The 26,422-nt window shown below is 43.4% G+C and overlaps 1 protein-coding gene across 6 annotated transcripts in view; it reads right to left on the bottom strand.

Moving 5' to 3' along the window:
* Positions 1–23,655, bottom strand: part of WNK3 (WNK lysine deficient protein kinase 3) — a 76,673-nt gene extending 53,018 nt beyond the window's left edge. For 4 of the 6 annotated variants that reach the window (XM_075835234.1, XM_075835238.1, XM_075835239.1 and 1 more), the window contains exons 1-2: positions 22,972–23,577; positions 14,489–15,082 (exon numbers count right to left, since the gene is read on the bottom strand). In XM_075835234.1, the coding sequence (XP_075691349.1) occupies positions 14,489–15,016 (528 nt within the window). In that variant the 5' untranslated portion in view covers positions 15,017–15,082; positions 22,972–23,577. Of the gene's footprint in view, positions 1–14,488; positions 15,083–22,971; positions 23,578–23,608 lie in introns of those variants that run through there. The other 2 variants (XM_075835237.1, XM_075835235.1) reach the window with 2 other exon arrangements.
* Positions 23,656–26,422: the final 2,767 nt, after the last annotated feature.

Here is a 26,422-nt window from a genome sequence, read left to right as displayed (position 1 = left end):
ATCATCATCATGATCATCAGGAACTATTACATTGCACCCTCACACCGTATTCTATGGGATGTGATCGGATTCATTCCCCACCCTTGGCTGCTGTGCTCATGTGGCAGGGGATGATCCAGGGGTGTTTATTCCTCCAGTTTCACTATCTGAAGCCGGATCCTTGAGACATCCCTCACATTCCATCTCACTTACTAATCAGCAGAGTCTTCCTCGTAACGGTACAATTCCCACTATTGTAACATATCTGGCCATTACATCACAACTGAAGAATGTCTTTCTACCCGTCCCTTCCATCCGCCTATTTAACATATTCTATAAGCTTCTGGAGTGATCCCATTACCTCCATGATACTGGGAATCAGCAGGATGTCCCTGCAATCTTCCAGCACGAGCAGCTTGAAGCCACGGCTAACACAATGGGTAACTGTGTGGGCAATTCCTTCTGATGCGGTTACTCCTATAGGGTCCATGATCCCCGTACTTTATTCCAGGTGGTAAAGAGCAGCTATGAAATAAAGACCATAACCTCACACTTCACAAGGCTGAATACAACCGGGTTACCCAATAATGAAGCTATAAATATCAACATGATTAATAAACAGGTAGGGGGGGGGGCCTGCCATTATAAGACCCCATATGGGGAAACACCATGGGCACTACGGGCAAAAGGGGCTAGATACGGCCTAGTCTCACGAGAATTATAATCATCAAAAAGACTTGAAATTAAACTTCTTGTCGGCATGAAAAACTAAAATGGACCACACGAAGCAAACAAAACTATTTTATTCTAAGGCTTCCGTTTACAATATATTAGGCCATATTCATATCGCATTCCCGAGGCACACTATAAACGTTTTCATAGGGCTCCCTTATCCCGACGGAGACCAAAGTGTGCCCTTTTGGTGTCTATCGGGCTAGTTTACATTTTCTTTTTGACGGATGGAATAGCGTAGTCGACTATGCTATGCCATCCTGAGGGATCCGACAAAAAAAATTAAATAAAAAAAAATTGATGTATACCACATGGTATATGTTTCTTAACATGGGATCCTATGGGTGGCGGATGTCACTGTATGGCAACCGTCACAGGTATACATTAAACGTATACCTAGGGGAACTCCCGACATCACTATTTACGGACCGGGTCTCGAATCCCCAGCCAAAACGTTGCCGGGGACTACGGCTTTGCATAGCTCCTAATGTTACTGTCCATATCCATATATAGACCGGGCCAGTCACTGGGTGACATAACCCACCATATGCCATTCAGTGGGATACATTTTGGCCTTTCATCTGTGGTATACGTCAGGAGTCTTCCCAAAACAGGATATGAAAGTGGCCTTACGGACATATGCCTGACTCTACGCAAAAGCGTCCTTTTAGAATACAATTGACAGGAAAACAAAAAATACACTTCTACTTTACGTAGATTTTTTTCTATTTATTTGTGGTCTGTGCAAAACTATGTATACCCCAAGTGTATAAGCCATCTGACCCTAAGGGTATGTTCACACGGCAGCGTCCATTACGGCTGAAATTACGGGGCAGTTTTCAGGAGAAAACAGCGCCGTCATTTCAGCCGTAATGGCATGTGCAGGCGTCTTTCGCTGCGTCCATTACGGACGTAAATGGAGCCGTTTTCCCATGGAGTCCGTGGAAAACGGCTCCATTTACGTCTGAAGTGACAGGCACTTCTTTGACGTGGGCGTCTTTTTTACGCACCGCCTTTTGACAGCGGCGCGTAAAAAAAAATTACCGTCGGCACAGAGCATCGTAAGACCCATTCAAATGAATGGGCAGATGTTTGCCGACGCTTTTGAGCTGCATTTTCGGACGTAATTCGGGGCTAAAACGCCCGAATTACGTCCGTAAATAGTGTGTGTGAACCCAGCCTTATTTTTTTGGGGGGGGGACCTTATAAAATATCTGGGCCATATAAAACAATTATTTTCATTTCTTGGCCAGAGTGAAGAGCAATTACAAAGATTGTCTATCGCTCTGAAGTACCTGTCCAATAATAAACAGGAAACCTATAGAATTGAACGCGCACTGTGTAATGCTTAGTTTCCCCTGTGGTGGCGCTGCAGGGAAATTGAACACTTGCTGACATGTTTCTCTACAGATCCCAACTGATCGCTGGGGGTCCCAGAAGAGAGACACTGATCTGCTTGTTGTCAAGGGAGCCTTCTAACAAGTAGGGATTGTGCAAAGCAGAGAACCCCTTTAATAGTTTAAAGTATAGCATTATTTTCTGGTGACAATTGATTTGTTTTTAATATGAAATTAATTCAGCCCCATGCACACAACCGTATTATTAATCCATGATTACAGACCCATTCATTTCTATGGGCTACGGACACCTATCCGTATTTTTATGGATGGGTGTCCGTGCCATAGAAATTATAGAACGTGTCCTTTTTTTGTCCGCAATTACAACCATACAAGTCTATGGGCGCTTCTGTAATTACGGCCAGCTACGGATGTGCATCCATGGCCAGCCGCAATTACGAAAGCGTTACTATGCGATGCAAGGGGATTACCCAAGACACTTCCCTGTTTTTTTTGCGGATACATTACGGCTGCACTACGGACCGTATTTACGGACATAGTTCCATATATGCGGAGGACTATAAAAGGACTACAGATCCGTATTTACGGATGGATGAAATCTACGGACGTGTGTATGGGGCCTTCACAAAAAAAGGAAAAAAATAGAAAGAAAAAAAAAAAACTGACCGCAAACTGACAAATTCAATTAGTAAGGTATAGAGGTAGGAAAATCAACAAGCTTCATAGTAATGTGCTCATTAGATAAGGTGACTGGTTTTAGTGCAAAATGTGACACTCAAAAAACAAATAATCCCCCTAGGCCCAGTAATAAAAATAAAATCATGAGTTTGTACCCGTGCGCCGACACGGGCCCTATTATCATAAAATCTTTCTGATCCATTGAATAAGGAAGCAGGTGAAGGCTATAAACCCAGAGAGCCGGCTAATGAATAACCTTTATTACCACAGGAGTCACACACGTTTTTAGCTCTAAATCTGTACGCTGGACATACTTAAGCCATCATTTATTAATGCAGTTCTTTAGGGGGCCGGCGTTTAGATGCCTTATCTACTAATACGCATTGAGGGTTTTTTTTCTTCTGGAAATGTAATTTTAGGCCAAATTGGTCCGCTAAATATTAGCTTGCAAACTCGCCGCATGTGCGCTGCTTATTAAACCCAAAGGAATAGCGCCCATGGGCACCTGTCAACAGTACAGTGATCGCAGGTACACATTTAACTGTGAATGTCAGACAAGTGAAATTTACTTTAGGTCAGGTTTACATAGCGACTTGTGGTTAAGTTTTGTCATTACGGTGACATGACCCCAATGTTTTCTTATGGGAGAAAAAAAAAAAAAAAAAGAGACATGGGCGATCTTGCGGCTACCGCAAAAATTCCGACCTACTCAGATTTTTCTTCCTATGGTCAGATGGTTTCCAAAGAGCGAACATTGAAGTCGCTTTGAGGTAATGCCGCAATATTACAGCAACTCACACGTGTCTGATTATGTTGTGAAGATTCAGGTAATGGGGGAAGAGCAACGGCATGGAAATTAAATCTCGTGTGTCGTCTCTGCTCCGCGCCTGCACTCTGTCAATGGAGAAAGTAGAAGTGCTATAGCGATAGTCACCAGATCTCCATATAAAGCCTATATTCTACAGACAACAGCGGCAAGGAATCTGACTTCCCCACAGCCGTTACCCCCTGCTGCTTGTAAAGGGAACAATTCAGGTAATAGGTATATATCTGGGAATTACTGTCAAAGCGAGCATACAAGATTCAGTAAAAAATGAGCTTTAGCAAATCCCAAGTCCACTGTATAATTTACTCCCCCTCCTCTCTAAGAATTCTTCTATAGCACTCAGTCTACAAATAAAAAAAGAAAAAGAAAAAAAAAAGAAAGAAGAATGTAAAAGATTGATCGTCTTCACCATAATGAAAAAATTAAGGTCAGAGTCTTTGGACACATTCCTGGAAGCGGTTAATCATTAGCCATAAACTATATGTTACAACATTTAAAGGGAAAGCAGCAGCAAAGTCTTACCAACTAATGTTCACACCAAAAATAAGCCTCGAGAGTACCTGCCCATACACATCCGCTAAACGTCGCCGAAGACACCGATTTTGGCAGGACCATCTAAAAAATGGGGGTGTCCCAACAGCAGAGGTTGGCGGGAAAGAAAAAAAAAAAAAGGAGGATAGGGCAATGCTTAATTTCAACATGCCTGATGCTTTGTTCCCGCCGTTGCCTGGCTTATTTACCTCTCCCAAATGAAAAAACAAGCATGTAATCAGGCCAACAGCCTTCTTAGGTGTATAGCGGTCTAAAGAGGGAGGGGGTGTGTATGATTAGTGAATAAGTCCTTGATCACACAGTGCAGATTTGCTGCCGATTTTGCATGTATTTTTTAAGCCCAAACCAGAATTGGATCCTGGAGAGCAGACCTATAAGGCCTTCCTTTATAGAGTTCTTCTATTTAGTTTCCGATCCAGGTTTTGGCTTAAAAAAAAAATACATGTAAAACCTACCGCAAGTTTGCACTGTGTGAACAAAGGACTAAACGTTTAAACCAGCAGATATTCTATACGATGTAGAGCAATTTTCTGACCGTCGATCAGCGCCCAATTGCTCCATTTAGATGGTGCAATAATCGGGCATATGGGAACGAACAATCATTAGTACAATACTACCTCCTCGTCCAGTTTGCATATTATTGGCAGCACATCCCGTGTTTCCACAGGGAGATGTGCGGCCAACAAACGATCATGTATTTCGGCGGCATAAACTACGTGATCAGCCGACAAGCAAGCGTTTGATCGTATGTTGGCGGATTGCTGCCTTGAGAGTGAATGAGCAAAAGAGTAATTGAGCACGAGATGAACGTATACGAACGTATTTGATTATTATGAATAAAAATCTGGATACAGATACAATTTGCCTGAGAGGCATGTGAGAATTAATAAAAATAGCGGATAAGAGCAGCCATTGTGAAGAGCTCATTACCCTGCTGAGAGATCTAGAAATATCTGCTGCAACACATAGGACCTCAGGGTAGCGATGGTATAGAGGCCACAATCATTTACAAGTATAGTGGGAGGTTTGGTTTTTTCATATACACACCGTCATCTGACCGTATGTTACTGGAAATGTTTCACGTTTGATGTGCTACAACACTCAGGGTTAACCACAGCCAGGCGGTGGCAAACAGACGCGCTCAGCCATTCCCCATAGATCCTAAACAAAAAGCATGTAATTTACTTGTAAGCACAGTGTACACTAAGAGGAGGCGCACACACCAGCGATCAATAAGGAAAAGGCCTATGGGACTTGTTTAGGAAACAGGTCGATTAGTCAGGTTGCAGCGTGATCTCCAGAGCTCCGTCTCTGGACAGTCTGTATTCACCAGCGCAGCTCCAGACCACGTCGGACCCGAAACACTTAACTCAAGAGTGAATGTAAGGGTATGTTCACACACACTAATTACGGACGTAATTCGGGCGTTTTTGCCCCGAATTACGTCCGAAAAATGCGGCTTGAAAGCGTTGACAAACATCTGCCCATTGAAAGCAATGGGCTGACGTTTGTCTGTTCACACGAGGCGTATATTTACGCGCCGCTGTCAAACGACGGCGCGTAAATAGACGCCCGAGTCAAAGAAGTGACCTGTCACTTCTTGGGGCGTAATTGGAGCCGTTATTCATTGACTCCAATGCAAAGCAGCGCCAATTACGTCCGTAATGGACGCGGCGTTCAAGCGCCTGCACATGCCGTTACGGCTGAAATTACGGGGATGTTTTCTCCTGAAAACATCCCCGTAATTTCAGCCGTTACGGACGCTGCCGTGTGAACATACCCTAAAAGCCACAAATAAAAGAACCGGCAGTGTCAAAGACAAGTGTTTTTTTGTGAATACATTAAACTTAAGAACTCATTAAGGAAATTAAGATCTTCTCCAAAACAAGGACGACTCCGAAATAGGTGATAAAAAGGCGTTTTACCCTTGTGAAAGTTCTGTATTTTTATTGCACGTCATTTCTACAGATTGGGCCATGTTCATATTTGCATTGGTGAATCCGGTCAGAGCCTGTGTCGTAAATTCTGTCAGATTTGATCATTGGGGGATCTTTCTAAGAAAGCGATTTTCAAAAAGCGGACAACCCGTTTAAGAAGCCACCCACAGGACTGGCGCTCGCTGGATGTTTACGGTTTTGTGCACCCTTCTCTATTAACTGAGGAACTCTCAACAGATCAGCAGTTTGAGTTTCTTAAACCATCCCGTCTGCTACTAACAATCAAGTCCACGGTCAAAGTCACTCCGATCACATTTCTTCTGTTTGTTCTGAACCTGTTGACCATGTCTGCATGTATTTACGCCCGAAGTTGCTGCCACGTAGTTGGCCGATTGGATATTTGCATTACTGAGTAGGTGTAAAAGCGTATCTAATAACGTGGCCGCTATGCTTTTTTTCTAAGATTTGTACTTTAGGCTTCGTCCTCGTTTTAAAGGGTTAATGGCACTCTTCTGACTGACTGATTTTGTGTACATATACTTTCAGGCATTTGTTTAATCATCTCCGGATTCATTGAAAACTTTCATGCCTCGCATGGCTAGTTCTTGTTATATAACCTCAGTATACTGATGTATTATACTGTGGACCTCTGCTGTCAACCAGAAGCTTTGCTAATGTCGAGCTGGCACATATCGGTGCCAACATCCTGTACAAACATTTTTTAAAGTAAATAGAAGGGTTACTTGGGCTTCAGCTGCTTACAGTCCACCAATGATGTAACGAGAAAGGCAGCAAGAAACGTATAACAGCGAGAGACCATAAACAGCGCTGAAAAGTTAGCTGGAGGTCAGTGTCCGGTTATATCGGCCATGTTCCTCCATCTCCGAGGCTTACACATAAATCCACTCTTTTCTAGTACATCCCTAAAATTACAATATTCTTTGACTTTTCAAGTACATAAAAAAAAAAAGGCTGCATGAAAAGTCCATATGGCAGCCAGCATTATATGGTATAATGAGTACGAGTACGGCGTCTGTATACAACGATCACCACGATGGTATCAGGAACGCCGCAAACGTCAAGAGCGTTGACAGGAGGTCTATGAATAAATAAATGTATTCATTCAGGTTCATCTGAGAATTGGAGGAATTCCTTGCTCTCCAGGAGCAAAACGACAGACTGATCGTAAGGCCTCTTACACGCGGCAGAGCAGTCCATGTGCCGCCATATGGTGCGCTTTACAACGCATTATTATGGAATTATTCTCCTTGATACAGGATCCGATGGAGAATGACAATTCAGGTTAGTCAGAATCACACAAAAATCTTCTGTATGCCTCCATATAAAATCAGTAGCATAGAGCTGCACTAGGCCCCATAGAAGTTAATGGGTGCCATATTGCAACCTGTAGGGTTGTGCCAAGACGTAATACTCCTGCGTGCATGGGGCCTAGGACTTTAGTGGACTGTACATGGCACGCTATATCTTACTGACAAATACTCAGGGCAATGGCGGAGAATTTAAAGCTATGCTATAATTTCCAATAGCTCTGGCTGCAAACCAGACACTTTGCATAAAAAAAACTATATTAGGGAATTGTAGTTTAAGCAAATCTTCAATAGGTTCAGTAAAACATCTCCAATAGACAGAGATATTCCTCAACTCTGCGTGGTTTACAAAACCAAATAATTAGGACATAAACATGCTCTAGTGGGGTCAGCAACCTTCGGCACTTCAGCTGTGGTGAAAGCTACTGCTCCCAGCATGCCCTGAAAGCCAAATGCTTTATTATTCAACCCAAAGACTGTCAGGGCATGCTGGGAATAGTAGTTGCCCAACAGCTGGAGTGCCAAAAGTTGCTGACCCAGTCTATTATATTCATTGGTATTTTTCCCGCTTTGTGTAGGGCCTCGTTCACATCTGTGTAGGCCTTTCCATTGTTCTGCTCCGTCAGAGGAGTGGAACCAATGAAAATACTGGTAGCACTGGTTCCATTGGCGCTCAACAGAACACTGACTTAAATAGGTTCTGTTGGGTTTCCACCAGGGTGTCTGTGGTTTTACCAGAAACAATATATTGCTTCCGACGTTTTCAGCCGGATCTGTGACGGAGGCCCCTAACAGAGCCTCCAACGCTTATGTGAACAGGCCCTAAAAACTTGTACGTCACCCAACTAAGCACTGCAGGTGGGCTTACCATCAAGGCTACACGACGACCCCTCCTGCCGGTCTGTATGCGCAAGGACCAGCATTCAATGAGCAACAGCACCGCTCTTGTCGATGGGCTATGTCTGGTATTGCAGCTCATCCCCATTCAAGTGAATATCAGCCATGGCCCACAGATCAGATCATGTCCACACGTTGTGGATTCCACATCAAAATCCTGACAATCTGCTTGTATTCTCCCGGCAATGCATCTAAATGGTGGATTTGATGCCCTACTCACATGCTCCAGAAAAAAAATCTGTGCAAAATAATGAACGCACTACAGATTTAAAAATATTTGGCATGTTCATTATTGCCACAGAATCCACACATTCACTTCAATAACAATAGCTAATCCGCGGGTGTATCCGCATGCAAATATACATAAGAAATCTGAGTTTTAGCTGTGGATTATCATTAAAATCAATGGCGGATGTGCCCAGTGCAAATTCAGACCGTGTGAACATACCCAAGAGTTCCACAAATTTCAGTTTTACAAATAAAACATAACAATGAACACATAATACGAAAAAGTCTCCCTAATGAAACAGCGGCTGCCAAAGCCTGTAAGATTTGTAGCAGCATTTCATACAGTCTATCTATTATTTCACCCAGCAAGAAGACATCTAGAATACATAGTACGCAGGTTTTCACACAGTACAATTTGTAACAAAACTTTCTAAAAGAAAAAAAACACAAAAAAAAACAACAACTGCACCGCTTTCCAAACAGGATGTACAAATCTGTGCCACTAAACAAGCCGGACATGCCTCAAACGCTGGAACAATAAGGTAAAATCAATTGAAATTAATACAGGCACAGTGACTACTGCAAGGAAAACCCTATAGCTGTTCAGAGACATAACACCACCATCATAGCTTAACCCCTTAATGACCGCCGATATGCCTTTTCACGGCGGTCATTAGTGGGCTTTATTCTGATGCAATAGCCGTTTTACAGCGCTGCATCAGGATAAATAAACAGAGCAGGGAACCGTCAAATCTCCCTGCTCTCAGCTGCCAGATGTAGCTGAGGGCTGGGGACATCCCTGCTCCAACAGTATCGATCTCACCCGTTTAACCCCTCAGATGCGGCGCTAAATAGCGTGCGCCGCATCGGAGTGGTTTTGGAGAGAGGGAGGGAGCTCCCTCTCATCCCACTGACACCCGGCGAGAAGATCGGCAGGTGTGTGTCTTCTATGGCAGCCGGGGCGCCTAATAAAGGCCCCCAGGTCTGCCTGTAGTGAATGCCTGCTAGGTCATGCCAGAGGCATGACCTAGCAGATGACTGTCCGTTTTAAACGGACAGGCAGTAATACACTGCAATACAAAAGTATTGCAGTGTATTATAAAAGTGATGGGATGATCGCATATTAAAGTCCCCTAGTGGGACTAGTAAAAAAAAAAAAAAAAAAAAAAGTTTAACAAAGTTAATAAAAAAAGAAATGTGAAAATAAGAAAATTGAAAAACCCACTTTTCCCCTTACAAAATGCTTTAGGCTGGATTCACACGACCATGTTACGTCCGTAATGGACGGAACTTATTTCGGCCGGAAATCCCAGACCGAACACAGTGCAGGGAACCGGGCTCCTAGCATCATAGTTATGTACGATGCTAGGAGTCCCTGCCTCTGCGTGGAACTACTGTCCCGTACTGAAAACATGATTACAGTACGGGACAGTTTTCCCGCAGCGAGTTTAATTTTCCTCATGTATTGCGACTCTGTGCTTCCGTATGACCCCGGACGTTGGTATGAAAAAAACTGCAGGTTAGCAGAATTATTTTTTATTTTTATTTTTTTTAAATGACCAGAAGCATGAGCCAGTGGCGCTTTAAATCAGGGCATTTATAAGCATCCCATAAAAGGTTAATACAGCAGGTGCAGAGCCCCATTACATAATGGTGGTGCTTTAAAGAAAAAAAAATAATTACAATTTAATTGAGGCGTTACCAAATCAAAATAATCATAGGCATGAAACACAAAAACTGCAATGAAATGGAAAAGAAAAAGAATCTTCAAAATGTGCTAAACTGATAAAAAAAAAAAAAAATCAGGAGGATAAGATATACCCTTACAAGAAATGGCAGCTGCTGCCTGTTTTTGCAGATCAGACTCGCCCATTGAAGTCAATGGGTGCACACTAAATACAGACCGCACATGCACGACATCCGTGGGCTATCCGTAATTTACACATCAGATGCTAGAAAAAAATAAATAAAAACAATACAGAGTGAAAAGAAAAAAGTAAAACCAGGAAGTGCTTGCAAAGGAGAAACACGGAGCAGAAAAAAACCGAGAAACAAAAACCAGACAGAAGTAACACAGATTGGAGACACTCGTGTGAACAAGGCCATAAACTCCAATGCTCACACTTTGGGGCAATGAATCAACAGCTTACAAGAATAACATCAGCCATTGGTTGTCTACCACATACAGTGAAGCCAGGATATCCTTCCTAATAAATTAATGTGTCCAGTAATAGATCCACTTTAATCCTTTGAATGAGGCCCTCCATATACACCGGCGTGAATGAGCATATTCATACATGACCTAACTAAACAAGCAGAGGGAAAGTTAGTAAAGTAATTATTCCATATGTTTCACTTGGTAGCAACTGGTGGACTAAAAAAAAAAAAAGAAAGCTGCAGCAGGGTCAGCAATTGGAAATTCCTCTTTCACAATCCTCCAAATCGCAGCTTCCCACCAGCCACAAGTTTTTACGTGTAATATTTTGACATTTTAATTAGCTTATGTCAAAAAATTATTACAATAAGTGTTCATAGCAATTTCTGGCTTTCCAATACTCCTCCTGTCTCTTGTGAAGAAAAACTTTCATGGAAAGCTAGTGTCTGAAAATTGCCTGTCTTTATTTGCTTTTAATAGAGGACTTGTCCCGTTCTCTAACATATAAAACAAACGGGATAGCTTTCCAGCCATTGAGGTGCTGAGTGCAGCGCTGGTTCTCTTTTCCTGCCAGCCACCATCATTTGTTTTGGCGCCCTGCAAGTGTAGACTTTAAATTAGGTGGTCCCCAGAACGAAGGTGAAACAGCCCTCAGCTGAGCTCTCTGCACCTCCAGCTGTGATCGGCGCTAATCGTTAGTTTGAAGACAGCTCCCATAAGACGTCCCTAAAGCTCCCCCTAGTGGTGACTGCGGGCAGCCAGAAGTTTAACGCAGTATTCAGGGGATTAGGAACAATGTAGCAGAAAAACAAAAAGTTCAACCAAGTAGATTAAGAAATGACTTCACAGAATATGGAACCCAAAAACGACAGATGGACATGCACTTGAAGGTGCCCATAGACATTATATAGCAACGGTCCAATCCAGCCACTATCAGCAGGACAGGGCAATAATCTTCACGTCTTTTGACAGCATCAAATAAGTATCTTAGTGGAAAGAACTATCTGCGGAGATGTCTGTATATTTTGTGCTACCGGTTTCCCCAAGATGGACTGTCAAATCTCCCCTTGAATATTTCTTAACACACGCACTAGTGTAATCCTAGCATGCATGCTAATAGAAGAAACATTTGACCCTTCGCCTCTATAGCTACCTTTATATGTGCACCTGCATAATCACAAGATACCTACAGAACGTTTATCTCACCATTATATAGTGTGATGTTGGAGTAAACCGGATTTATATTTCTAATTAATGGCATTTGGTTATGTAAGACGACATCCATATGACATTTCCTAATAATATAACTTCGTCATAATATTACGCCAAGAAGTCGGTTATAATTTAATAAGATTTAAGAACTTTCCTGAGGGCGATACAAATGTTGCCAAATGTGAAAAACGCAAGGTATTGAGTAATATTTCAGTCAACGCCGCTCTGAAGCAACTCGGCAAGAGAGTAATTATTGCACGTAAATTTGCTTCCCTCGTTTACTTGAACTCGATTAGATTTTCTTGTGGGAGATTTTTAATACTTCTGTTCAGTAATCTACATAATAATCTGAGATCACTTGTAAATATCATACAATTATAAACTGCGATCGAAGTTTATATCCACCTGCCTTATTAAAGGGGTGCTCTGTTTTAGACAATCCCTACTGATTAGAAAGGTCCCTTGACGACAAGGGCCCCCAGTGATCAGCTGTAATCTGTGGAGAAACCTGGCAGTAAGAAGAGGTTCACATGTGGCAGATTTGTCTAGAAATTTCCGCGGCAGAAAACCCGTTCCACACATGTGAATGGGGCTGTTTCTTCAGCATGTGCATCGATTTCTGCAAACTCTATTTAGATAAATGGGACAGTCACAGAAATTTCTACAACAAATCTGCCACGTATGAACTAACCCACAGTATTCAACTCCCCTCCCCATATAATTTAGGACAGGTCCTGAGCAGGTAGAGATGCTCTTTGTAACCGCTCTCCACTCTGGCCAAGTGATGAGGACAAAGAGAAGAACCCCCCTCTATTAGCTTATTCACTAAAAATGAATTACCTAAAAGAGTTCATGACAAGAACTTCTCTGAACCAGGCAACCCCTTTAAATAAAATGAAGAGTTTGTTTAAAATAAAATGTCCATCTTTTATTATCTCATTTTTAAAAATAAGGAGTTCGATTTTACAGTTTTGTTTGCCTGCGTCCACCAGTAGGGGGAGCTTGCAGTATACGATTTTACTATTGAGTTCAATGCATGCAGTATGCTACTAAAAAAAACACGTGTAAAAAAATAAAAAAAACGAACCGTTTGAGCTAAACATTGTTTTTCCCATTGAATTCAATGGGCAGATGTTTGTAGGCTTTTAGCTAGCATTTCAAGACGTATTTCGAGGCGTTTACGCCACAAAATACACCAGAAAACTCTGCGTGTGAACATACCCTCAGTCTATGCAGGAAATTTGAAGCTCTGTAAAAAGAGAATGACAAGGAATTACTTTAGACAGAAATTCAAGCAGAGCGCCTTCACACAACGCTCTTCGGCCTTATTCACACGAACGTGTTATACGTCCGTGCTCCGTGCGTGATTTTCAAGCGCGTTGCACGGACCTATGCAAGTGAATGGGGCCGTTCAGACTGTTAGTGAATTTCACGCAGCGTATTTGCGCTGCGTAAAACTCACGACACGTCCTATACTTGCCTGTGTTTCGAGCAGCACGCACCCATTGAAGTCAATGGGTGCGTGGAAATCGCGCTCAGCACATGGAAGCACTTCCGGGTGCCGCGCGTGATTCGCGCAACAGCAGTAAAAAGAATGAATGAAAACAGAAAAACACCACTTGCTTTTGTTTGTAAACATAAAAACAGAGTGTCATAATGACCGGCTGTGCGAAAATCACGCAGCCACGCATCATATGCTGATGACACACTGACCTTTTGCGCGCACAAAACGCAGCGTTTTTTGCGCGTGCAAAACGGACACGTCCGTGTGAATAAGGCCTTAAGCTGACAAATGCCACCTGAAAGTGCTCTCTATTTTACATTAATTTGTAGTTGCCATGGACTTAAAACACAAAGTAGTTACTAGTCCAGTAATATCATACTTCATGCTTACTTGCTTCAAAAGGATGATAACTAGATATAAAAACAGGAATATTACCTCAAATAGCGCCACACCTGGCCATGGGCTGTGTCTGTTAGTGCTGCTCAGCTCTATTGTAGTGAATGGGGCTGAGCTATATCATCACACACAACCTATGGACAAGTAGGACGCTGCTTCTGGTAGAAGGCAGCCATGTTTTTCTTATCCCATACAATCACTTTACTTTCATTTTAGTTGTCTAGATAATATTGGTATAAGTTTATGAGCTAGCACCACAACCAGTCTCCAAAGCTATGAACGTGTACTTTTCAGGGCACCTCGTCCCCCCTATTGTGAGTCAGTAAGAATTCCAAGCTGGCAACATACGCAATGTTCGCCATATATTTTCCTGTACTATAATATTCTGCGTCCTAAATGGCAGCAGTGGACAAGTCCACGACACCCTCTCTCAAGAAACACAGGCAAGTTAAACACACACATGTACCGAGCGCATGTGTGACCCAAGCGTGGGTGTTGAGAAATTCAATTTCCATACAGCTACGAGATGAAGTTTGTGAGAAGTTGTTAATATGTGCCTCACAGCTACAGCTCTGAAAGCAAATGAAAGACACATTCATAACCTATAACATTCCAGGAAGCTCGAGAGCAAACACCGGATTTACCGCCCGTTACAGCGAAGCAGCCGCACAGAGGTCACTTATAAAATGGAAGATTTTGGACTAACCTGCAGCTCACACCAAGCAACTTCTACCCAGGTCTCAGTGTCCAGTCCTTTGAAGACCGTCTTAAAAGCCCCACGGCCCAACTCAATGTCAAACTTCAAAAATCGGCCACCGGGAGACGTTGCCACGGCTTTCATTTCTGCCTCCTCCTCTATTTCCTTCTCCGTTTTCTCCCTAGGGGAGTCCTTACTGGCATCGGATACCACTTTAGGTTCGTTCTTATCATCTTGGCCTACAATTATGGCGATGGTCACGTGGCTGTCCAGTTGCTGCTTGATCTCACAGTCCGCAACCTTCTCCTCTTTGAGGGGTTGCTCCAGTATCCGGTCATCTTCAGTAATGTCTACACTTTTTCGGAAGAAACGCTTTCTTTCGTTAGTCCCTGAAGCAGAAATAGGTTTGTCGCTCTCTTCCATGCTGACATGTCGGACCAGAGAAGGGCCCTGGGGAACCAGGTTCTTTTCTGCAGAAAATCCAGCTGGTTTGTCAGACTCATCTGTGCTCGCTGGTTCTCCAGAGTCTGTCGCCATTTTCCTCAGTTTTGCTGTTCAAGTTTCCACCGAATATACAGTAAATTACCCTTCTAGAATTAAGATCTGTAGGCAAAAAAAATATATATTAAAAACTGAAGAGAAAAATATACATGTAATATAATATACTTAGAAGGACTGTGCATTGCCGCAGTATACACAACAGTCAAGTCAAACTTGTTGAAGGCTCGCCAATTAACACATCGGGTGAGTAAAATGCACAGGGTAAACACATGGCAGACCCGGTATGTTTCAAGTTCAGGGTTTTCAAGCTGTGTGCCAACTCGACAATTTAGCGACGGCTCTAACATAACAATGTCATGTTTTGTGCCTAAAAGCTGCAGTACAGCTACCACCTGATTTAGATTAGGGAGGAAAAAAAAAAACAACTCTCAAACCAGCCGAGTATAATCAAAGGCTGGCATTTTAACCTGCGTTCATTGAGGAACTTTACAGGAGAAAAAAGTATTTTGTCTAGGAGTACTGAAAAAAAAAAACTAACAGGTAATCTGTAGAATTCTCACGGTCTCTGTAATAACGGTAGTTATTTGCGATCTGATCATAAAAATGGGTGGTCTCATATCAAGAACACCTTTCCAAATTGCCTATCAAGGCATATGGATGTTATAGAGGAGGGTCCACGCCTGGGACCCCCTCTATGAGTCATAGCGGAGAGCTGCTGAAAAAGCCTGTATTACATGGACGGCCATTAATTGAACAACTGCATGTAATACTATATTTAGCCTGTAGTGGCCGCTGCAGGACAAATGAGCGGCGAGGTAACAGTCTTGGGCAAAACAAGCTATTTTCTTGGGGGGGGGGGGTGTCTCTGGAGGTTCTCATATTAAGATGACCGGTCACATTGAAAATGCAGTCCAATCTGGAAGCAGCAGGTTATGGAGCAGCGGAGCCGATGGACATATAGTTTTACAGCAAAGATTCAGTAGAACAGGTCACTCTGCTAATTCTGTTCTTAAGAGTCCAGTGGGCGGTCCTACACAGTGATCGACAGTCTTACCTGTATGAGTGTGCACACAATAAACGGTCAATTATTGATTAGGAGCGCCCATTGGACTCAAGCGCAGAATGAGAAGGTGTAAATTAATAAATTACAGGCTATCCTAAATCCTTTCAGAAATAAATATATATGCACATATATATTAACCTGCTCAGCTCCCCCTGCTCTATAACATGATGCCCAAGAATTAAACTGCATTTTCAATGTCACAGGTTCCCTTTAAATGCTACCAAAATCCTTACTGGTTGAACTTTGCTGCTATCCTATATAATCTCCTACTGCAATTCTTCGTCAAAACATCTCTGGTGTGTGACTTATTCAGCCCTCTTAAATACAACGCCAGCTTTTCTTACCAAAAAACACATACAAAAAGAATCTATCTAAAGGGGAATTTCTCATCCAGCAACAAGGGTTGAAAAGACTGAGAATATATGGAACCCTAATCTAATATATACTCTGTAAAAGTCCTGCTCCCGACATCTGATGTCGAGGACCATGGAATCATTATTTGCTACAAGCATTATTTATATAATTTAAATAGCACCAGAATATTCAATAGTAACGTACAGACATTGTCATCACTCACATCAGTCTCAGTCCTCAATGGGACTCACAAACTAATTTCACGCACTAGGGCCAAAACTTCAATGAACCTATCAATATGTTGAGCTACATAGGTAGAGATCAATGTACATAGCTTAGCATATTGGATACAGATGTCCTGTCCGCCGCCTGCTGTAATCCCTGCCGCCAGGAACCAAATTGAGACAGTATTAACATTAAAACAGAGGTAGACATCGCAGTATTTATGGATATTTACATTCATAAATATCAGCAGAAAGGAAAATTCTAGGATCACTGGCTATCTGGCTCCTGGGATTTGTCCAGCACTGGATTAAACATCAGCTCACTACATGTGCTCCGACTATTAACAATTTATGGTCAATACTAAAGGTCGCCTTTAAGAAAAAAAAAGAAAATCTGATCATCAGACGGTTTGTATATATGAGGATTTATATGTCAATCGCAGAATCTATAAGCAAAGTTTCTATGTGCCAAATACTTACAGTATGTTTATGTGTTGGTTCTAAAAACACTATAATTATTGCATATATCTTAAAAAAATAAAAAGGCTCCTATGTTTTGCTTTTTATTATAAATAAAGCCGTTTCGTCACAAAAGAAAAAGAAAAATAAACTTTTTTGTTTTTAAGTGCAATGTAAACTATGGTTTTCAGCCTGGTTGCCATGCATATGTCCTTAGACATTACTATAGGTCTAACTGTAATAGTATAAGTTCTCTTTATTGGCATTAGGATTAATCTTCTGCGTGCTTATCAAAGGAGTCATCTTATCCGGATGATAGGCCCTTAAAGAGGCTCTGTCACCACATTATAAGTGGCCTATCTCCTACATAATGTGACTGGCGCTACAATGCTGACAGCAGTGCTTTTTATTTAGAAAAATGATCTATTTTTACCACTTTATGAGCGATTTTTAGCTTTATGCTAATGAGTTTCTTAGTGCCCAAGTGGGTGTGTTTTTACTTTAGACGAAGTGGGCGTTGTACAGAGGAGTGTATGACGCTGACCAATCAGTGACCAATCAGCGTCCTGCACTTCTCTCCACTCATTTACACTGCACTAGCGATATAGATATATCGCTATGTGCAGCTACATACACAAACCCTAACATTACTACAGTGTCTTGATAATGAATACACATGACCATCCAGCCTGGACGTCATGTGTACTCAGAATCCTGACACTTCTGAATCTTTTCTGTGAGATTTCCAGCAAGGCAAACGTAATCTCGTTTTAAATTACAGTTTACAGCGTAATCTCGCGAGATTATGTTTGCCTTGCTGGAAATCTCACAGAAAAGAGTCAGAAGTGGTCAGGATTCTGAATACACATCACGTCCAGGCTGGAGGTAATGTATATTCATTATCAGGACACTGCAGTAACGTTAGTCTTTGTGTATGTAGCTGCACATAGTGATATATTTATATCACTATGTGCAGTGTAAACGAATGGGGAGAAGTGCATGACGCTGATTGGTCAGCGTCATACACTCCTCTGTACAACGCCCACTTGGTCTAAAGTAAAAGTACGCCTACTTGGGCATTAAGAAACTAATTAGCATAAAGCTAAAATCGCTCCTAACGTGGTAAAAATAGATCGTTTTTCTAAATAAAAGGCACTGCTGACACCTACATTACAGCGCCCATCTCCTTTTGTAAGAGATAGGGCACTTATAGTGTGGCGACAGAGCCTCTTTAACGTGTACTCCAGCAAAAACCCTTTAAATGTAAACATGTCCCTGGACGGAGCCATGGCAACGACAATAACATCATCCTTTGACATTGCCTCAAATAGGCTTATGTAAGCATTATGTATGGGGATAACCTAATGAGTTAATGCTGTACTAAGACCAGCAGGCAGCGTCCCAAATATTCTGCAATCCTGTTCCAAAACCAACAGCGATAAGAATAATACAAGAGATACTAAGATACCGCACTCATTCAACCAACAAATCTATTTTATGAATCACTGAAGGTCTTCACTATCCCTGTACACGATAGGGGGCTAAGAGCACATAATATCGGACATAACACAACATGAGCAGCAAGTGGCTGTCAGGGAATGCTTGGAGCGGTGGCTCTCCAGCTGCTGTGAAACTACGCATGCTGGCATTCTGGGAGTTGTAGTTTTACAGAAGCTGAAAAGACAACTCACAGCATGCGGCGGTCAGGGCATGCTGGGAGTTTTAGTTTCAAAGGAGCTGGAGAACCACATGTAGGGGATTACTGCTCTACAGTACAGGAAGATAAGAACACAACTAAGGAGTCAAACGCTGAGAAAAACTAATAAGAGCAATAAAATAAACACAATTACTCAGCCTCATTCTTGAAGCACCAAGCCACACGGGAACCAGGCTGCAGACATGGGAAAATACCGGGATAGGGCAGACTACAGCCTTGCGCCCCCTCTCCCAGGCAGATCAGGCATATCGTACGGGTCCTTACAGCAAGACTTGAGTACGGAAGGCAGAGCAGAAGAATACAGGCAGCTAACCCGAAGGAAGCAATGAGGTTCACATACTAGTTAGACCAGTTCTCTCTCATTCTGTATGAGCTCATCTGATGCCCTCCAGACCCAAAGAGGGAAAAAAAAAAAAAGTGTAGTTCAGCTACAGGTTATGGCTCATGCAAATAGGAAGAGATAACACAATCCTGAGAGCGTGCATATTCTGTCAGGAAACGATTACCATTTGTGAGAGAAACAATATAGAAAACCAGAAGCCGCATTTCCCCCACACACACAATGTCGCAGCAGAGCTCCCACTCAGAAGGGTCTCAATCAGTAAGGGCCACTCCATTCATTCCTATTTTGTTTTTGGGCATGCCATTTCTATGTGCCATTGTGGTCTTAGAGAAGGTAACAATATACATGTATAATAGCAATTATCTGCATCCATTTGTGTTTATGACACTAGTGCAGTGGTGTGGATATAAATAGGGCTCAAATAACAGAGCACATGGACGGATCACACTGGCTAATATGCAACGTGTTAAACTTTGCTCCCCGCCAGGAGATCTCAGCGGCTGAGGACTGTTTATTCACATGCTGCTCTATGGACGGGATATAGTCACCGATCTAGGGACGTATCCTAACAAGGAAGACACGCCATATGCTCCATAGATTCGCCTTAATGTAAACAATTCCTCAGTCCAGAAGACCAGCTCACAGCTTATCTACAAAGGGGGGATGTTTATTTACACAAGACTTATTGTATAGGCAGGTCTATGGAGGAATCCCATGGAATGACAAATACACAATGCTTCCCATCTATAGCTGCTCATCCTCCTCCAATTGTCCTCTAAAATAAGAATCACCCATTTCTTAGTTAGATCTGTTCCTGTGAACGTTGGGTGAGAACCAATACGCTATTACAGCTCCGGATAAGGCGGTCATCCAATTTTTCGCAGCTCCTGAATGGTTTAGGCTTCGTTCACATCTCATTTTGAGGGATTCAATAGCGCAGTCGACTACGGTATTCATTCCGTCAAAACGACGGAACCCCTGCACAACTGAGACAAACGGAAACCATTGGCACCGAATCCGTCACCATTGAAACCACCAATGGTAATGGCAACAGGAACCTATTTCCGTTTGTTTCAGTCAGGGTTCAATCAGAACGGGACCCCAAACGAAGCCTTAGGCATTCAAAACCCTTTGAACATTTTGTACAGCAGCACCTTCAAATTGGGTATTGGCTTCGTGATGAACTCAAGAACAACCCCTTTTTAGGGAGCAGTAATGGCGGCCATGTTGTCACCCAGAAACAGACAGAAATAAGAATAGACTTTTTAACAAGATGACAGGGCATGATATTACTGAGGCTTCATGTATAAATCAAACCAAAGAATCGTTCAAGCACTTAAAGGAGCACCCTGGGCAAAACGTATACATTGTGTTCTGCCTTGTGCAGGGTTATTCCGATCTTGTAAAGTGGCATATTCTGCTCACAGATCCTGAGGATGGCACAGAATGTGCCCTGCTCACTTGAACGGGGCATTGTTGCAGTTCCCTGCAAAGCGGGTTGTCGGTTGGCACTGTGCAGGGAAAACCAGTGACTGGTATGCAGCGCTAAAGCCTAGCAATATGCCAAGACTTTAGCAGATGGGAATATCCCTTTAAAGGGGTGACATGGAGTTAAAGAACACCAAAGAGAGAAGCCTTGTGTTATGCACTAAGCCCCCCTCACTAGGCAGAATACATTGTACCAGTTTGAGTGGCGTATTCCTTTAAAAGAGATTGAATGGAAAAAATAAATGTTACTAAGAGTCACAGATGAAATACACGTGTTCATTAGAACAATGAAAAACTAAAGCAGGATTGTTCCCAAGAGAGTCCCAGGAGGAAATTACCAAAGAATGTGCAACAAGAACTAAGTTTGTCAGGTGGGGGCGGCCCGGCAGCTGGCACAGCACATGAGCACAGTAATCATTACTGTCTCCTATATCAGGTACACAAAGCAGACCAGAACTGGGAAAAAAAGAAGCCGCACTGATAGTGTACGGAAAATGGAAAAAAAAAAACGTGTTCCAGCTCTGAGCGGCGGGCAGGACGTGTCAGCTGGCACACAAACAAACACTTATCTGCACCAAGAGAACAGTTCACAAAGCGAATTACACAGGCAGAAAAGCAGTTATCATGTAAACTCCAACGACATTTAATCACACCGCATACCCAGCAACCTCAATCAATGCAAGCGACATAACTTATTCATTACAGGGCTGAGATCCGCCACTAAAAAGGTGGACGCATTACAATACGGGCGGATGAGGAACAAAGCAGCTCCGACCCTCCCACCCTGCAACAGAAATAACCAGACTGACAGGGTAGACAACAGTGGGCAGTGCCACCATGCTGTTAACACTCCAGATACTTGTTGAGGGCATACATGTATGTATGGAAGATTAGTATAATGCTTATAATCTATAGGTTCAGGCATCAAGTCACAGAGGAAAAGATGTAGAAGGATGAAAACTTTCATAAGTCTGAGACCTACATAACCGTACTCAATACTACGAAAACAAGCCCCACGGGCATCATATAGTGTACGCGTGCCAATAATATACTTCTAGGGTTCTCGCTCATAAGTATTGAGTTCTTTGTAAAGACAGATACACATCTGTTATATATCAAAATAAACTATACATACACACAGATAGTAGATACTCTGTTACGTATTACCCACTGGACACAACAACAACAAAAAAAATACAACCATCTACCCAACAATACCCCATAAAAGCAATATATCCTGTATACTGCCCAATAACAGGACGAGCATCATCATCATATACATGAGTGAGGAGTCACAGCAACACATGTCTACCCAAACTTATTCACCTCATCTGTACGTGATATGTACCTGGAGATGTCACACAGCACCTATATAATATACCTACAGCACCTATATAATATACATATATTAGTCACTGCACCTATATAATATACCTACAGCACCTACCTAATATACATATATTAGTCACAGAACCTATATCATATACAGCACCTAATATACAATACATATAACTATATTAGACAGCACCTATATAATATACATTATAGTCACAGCACCTATATAATATACACACAGCATACAATATATACACGCAGCACCTGTATAATAAACAGAAACCTATAGAATAAAAACACACAGCATGCTTTTATAATATACACAGCACGTATATAATATACACACAGCATACAATATATACACAAAGCACATGTATAATAAACAAACCTAAAGAATATATACACACAGCGCCTATATATACATACATATATACACACAGTGCCTATATAACAGAAACCTATAGAATATACACACAGCGCCTATAAAATATACACAGTATACAATACCTAAACACAGTACCTATGTAATAAACAGAAACCTATACACACACACACACACACCGCATCTATATAATATACATACACTATATACAGTGCCTACATAATAAACAGAAACCTATAGAATATACCCACAGCCCCTATATAATATACAGTGCCTGTATAATACACACACAACATATATATGTAGTGCCTATATAATAAATAGAAACCTATAGAACACATACACAGCACCTATAATATACACACAACATATAATATATACAAGGCACCTATAAAATAAACAGAAACCTATAGAATATACACACAGCACCTATATAATATACAGCGCCTAAATATATACACACACTGCACCTATATAATACAAACATACTATATACACAGCGTCTATATAATAACCAGAAACCTATATAATATACACACGCCTATATACTACATACAGCACCTATATAATATACACACAGCACCTATATAGTATACACTGCCCCCTCCCGTCATCACAGGTCTCACCGGCTGCTGATAACGGTTCTCGGCCGCCCCCCTCTCCTTGTCACCGGCAGCTGCGTTCTGTCAGGGAGGAGGGAGACTAAAGGGGGGGGGGGGTAACGAGAAGCCGCGTTATACGGAGCAGTGGTGTGGAGAGGGGGGCGTCGGTTACATGAGGGTCTCCCCACCACCGCCGCTCATCACACAAGGAGCAACAAGCGCAGACCCGAGACAGGAGCGATAGCCGGGTGCGCACACTCTTTACCTGCGCGCCCCCGACATTTACCTCAAGAGGGGGGAAAAAAAAAAAAAAAGAGGGGAGGTGGGTAACGAATACTACGTGAGAAAGAAAAAAAACTGTTATAAGGAAATAAACGGTAAATATAGAGAGGAAAGCACGACCCAATTGAATGGAGAACAGACCCCTGGACAATAGACTGGACGACGAGCCTCAGCACACGGCTGCAGGGACCGGGGCGGCTCTACACTACACTACAGGGGCTGTCCGCTCTGAGTGTTTGGTCTGGGTTTTTTTTTTTCTCCTCCGCCCGCCGAGGCCCCCCAGCCATTGGACAGACAATGAGAAGGTCTCTGTAGCCGAGCGTCTCTTAGGCGCGTACTCGTGAAAGCGCTCTCAGCCTCGGGCGCGCACCCGACTCACCTCCTCCGCGCTCCCGGGGTCCAAGCTGCAGTGGGTTAGACCTTGGTAGCGCGGACGTAGGGTGACGTCGCACGCTGCCGCAAGTGGTGCCGGGAGATGTAGTTTTAGGCGAAGGAAGAATGCGTGCTCGGCTCAGTAAAATAGATGGTCTTGTTCACACAGTGCATTGTAGTAATTTTTTATTTTTTTTGCCAAAGCATTGAAGTATAAAACTTTATTTTAGAGTTGCCGACTCATTAGCCTGGTTTTGGTAAAAAAATAAAAAAAATTTAGTTCAGACGATCTCCTCATTAAAAATCAACACCGGAATAACTTTCATCAACAAGTCAATAGTGCCGTAACATACATACATTTAGGGGTTGTTAAAAAGGGCACAAATTGGGCGAAATTTATCAACTGTCTCATTGCAACCTTATGCGCTTAGATGACGCTTCATGTAAGGTAATCCTGCATGGAAGTAGAGGGGGATAAAAAAAAACTCAAACGGAACAAGAAAAAGTCAGCAGCCAAGGGGTATGCCCATACCGCCCAACTGTCCAGTTTTGTAAAGAGGGACAACTCCTGCGGTGCCGCATACATTTTTTTCGTTAAGCCACACCTCTAACTCCGCCTAATTTCTCCCATATACACCCAGTTCAGCCCACACAGTATCATGCTCCCATAGTGCCTCCCACACAGTATAATGCCAAATAGTAGCTGTCCCCGGGGAGTCCTCTGTACTAATGCTGAAGCAGGGAGTTGACGGTTCCCTGCTTCAGAATTGGGTTCAACTGTATCTGCGTCCTGAGGACGCAGATACAGTTGACACCGGGTGCCCGGGACTTGACACTGGTTGCCTGGGACAGCAGGGACGGTTGAGAGGTATGCAGAGTAAAATGCCCCCATAGTGTCCCCCCACAGTATAATACTCCCATTATGCCCCACTCAGTATAATGCCCCCATACTGCCTCCCCACAGTATAGCGCCACCCCACAGTATAATACCCCATATTGCCCCCCACAGTATAATACCCCCAGTGGCGTAACTGTCGCTGTAGCAGCCGTAGCGGCTGCTACGGGGGCCCGCAGCATGAGGGGGACCGCGCCGCCCGCTGTCACGCCCCCCCCCCCCATGGCCGGAGGCTCCGCTAGAAGCCGCTATGGCTGCTACAGCACGACGCAAGTGAAGGGGTTGTTCCTACAAAAGACATGCATTCCCTATATACAGGATAGGGATACATGTGGGATCGCTGGGACGCCAATCGATAAGGAGAATGGGGGATCCAAAGTCCCCCGAAGTTCTCCATGACAAACCTCGGATTTCCGGGGTCTGTCGGCAGCTCCATAGAAATGAATTGTGCACCGGTTGCACTTGTGCGCATGCGTGACCAGCGCTCCTTTAATTTTTTATTGAACTGCGCAGACCCCGGAAGTCTGAGGTTTGTCATGGAGAACTTCGGGGGACATTCGGTCCCCAGTTCTCCTTATCGCTGCCATCGATCACACATGTATCCCCTATCCTGTGGATAGGGGATACATCTCTATTGTAGCACAAACTATAGGCCGTTTTTTTTTTTTGGGGGGGGGGGGTTGGGGGCTGTATGGCGTTATCTACAGGGGCTGTATGGCGTTATCTACAGGGGCTGTATGGCGTTATCTACAGGGGGGCTGTATGGCGTTATCTACAGGGGCTGTATGGCGTTATCTACAGGGGGGCTGTATGGCGTTATCTACAGGGGGACTGTATGGCGTTATCTACAGGGGGGCTGTATTGCGTTATCTACAGGGGGAGGGTTGTATGGCGATATCTACAGGGGGGGCTGTATGGCGTTATCTATAGGGGGTGTGGGGCTGTATGGTGTTATCTACAGGAGGGGGCTGTATGGCGTTATCTACAGGGGGGTGTGGGGCTGTATGGTGTTATCTACAGGGGGGTGTGGGGCTGTATGGTGTTATCTAAAGGGGGAGCTGTATGGCGTTATCTACAGGGGAGCTGTATGGCGTTATCTACAGGGGGGCTGTATGGCGTTATCTACAGGGGGCTGTATGGCGTTATCTACAGGGGGCTGTATGGTGTTATCTACAGGGGGAGCTGTATGGCGTTATCTACAGGGGGGGCTGTATGGCGTTATCTACAGGGGGGGCTGTATGGCGTTATCTACAGGGGGAGGGCTGTATGGTGTTATCTACAGGGGGGCTGTATGGCGTTATCTACAGGGGGAGGGCTGTATGGCGATATCTACAGGGGGGCTGTATGGCGTTATCTACAGGGGAGGGCTGTATGGCGATATCTACAGGGGGGGCTGTATGGCGTTATCTACAGGGGGAGGGCTGTATGGCGATATCTACAGGGGGGGGCTGTATGGCGTTATCTACAGGGGGGTATTGGGCTGTATGGCGTTATCTACAGGGGGGGCTGTATGGCGTTATCTACAGCGGGGTATTGGGCTGTATGGCGATATCTACAGGGGGGCTGTATGGCGTTATCTACAGGAGGAGGGCTGTATGGCGATATCTACAGGGGGGGCTGTATGGCGTTATCTACACGGGGGTATTGGGCTGTATGGCGTTATCTACAGGGGGGGCTGTATGGCGTGATACCCAGGGGAGGGGGGCCCCAGTCAAAAGTTTGCTATGGGGCCCAGTCTTTTCTAGAATAACCCCATACTGCCACCCACAGTATAGTGCCTCCCCACACAGTATAATGCATCCATAGCCCCCCCCCCCCCCCCCCCATGCCCAGGATAATGTCTTCATAGTGCCTAGTTATAATAATAAAATAAACACTCATTTAGACCCATTCCCACGAGGAGTGGAGAAAATCCCTTTGCAGGTC

The sequence above is a fragment of the Rhinoderma darwinii genome, chromosome 8, assembly GCF_050947455.1.
Source record: "Rhinoderma darwinii isolate aRhiDar2 chromosome 8, aRhiDar2.hap1, whole genome shotgun sequence".
In the NCBI taxonomy this organism is placed as follows: domain Eukaryota; kingdom Metazoa; phylum Chordata; class Amphibia; order Anura; family Rhinodermatidae; genus Rhinoderma; species Rhinoderma darwinii.
Note: the sequence above shows the minus strand (reverse complement) of the source record. Positions and strands in the feature narration are given on the sequence as shown.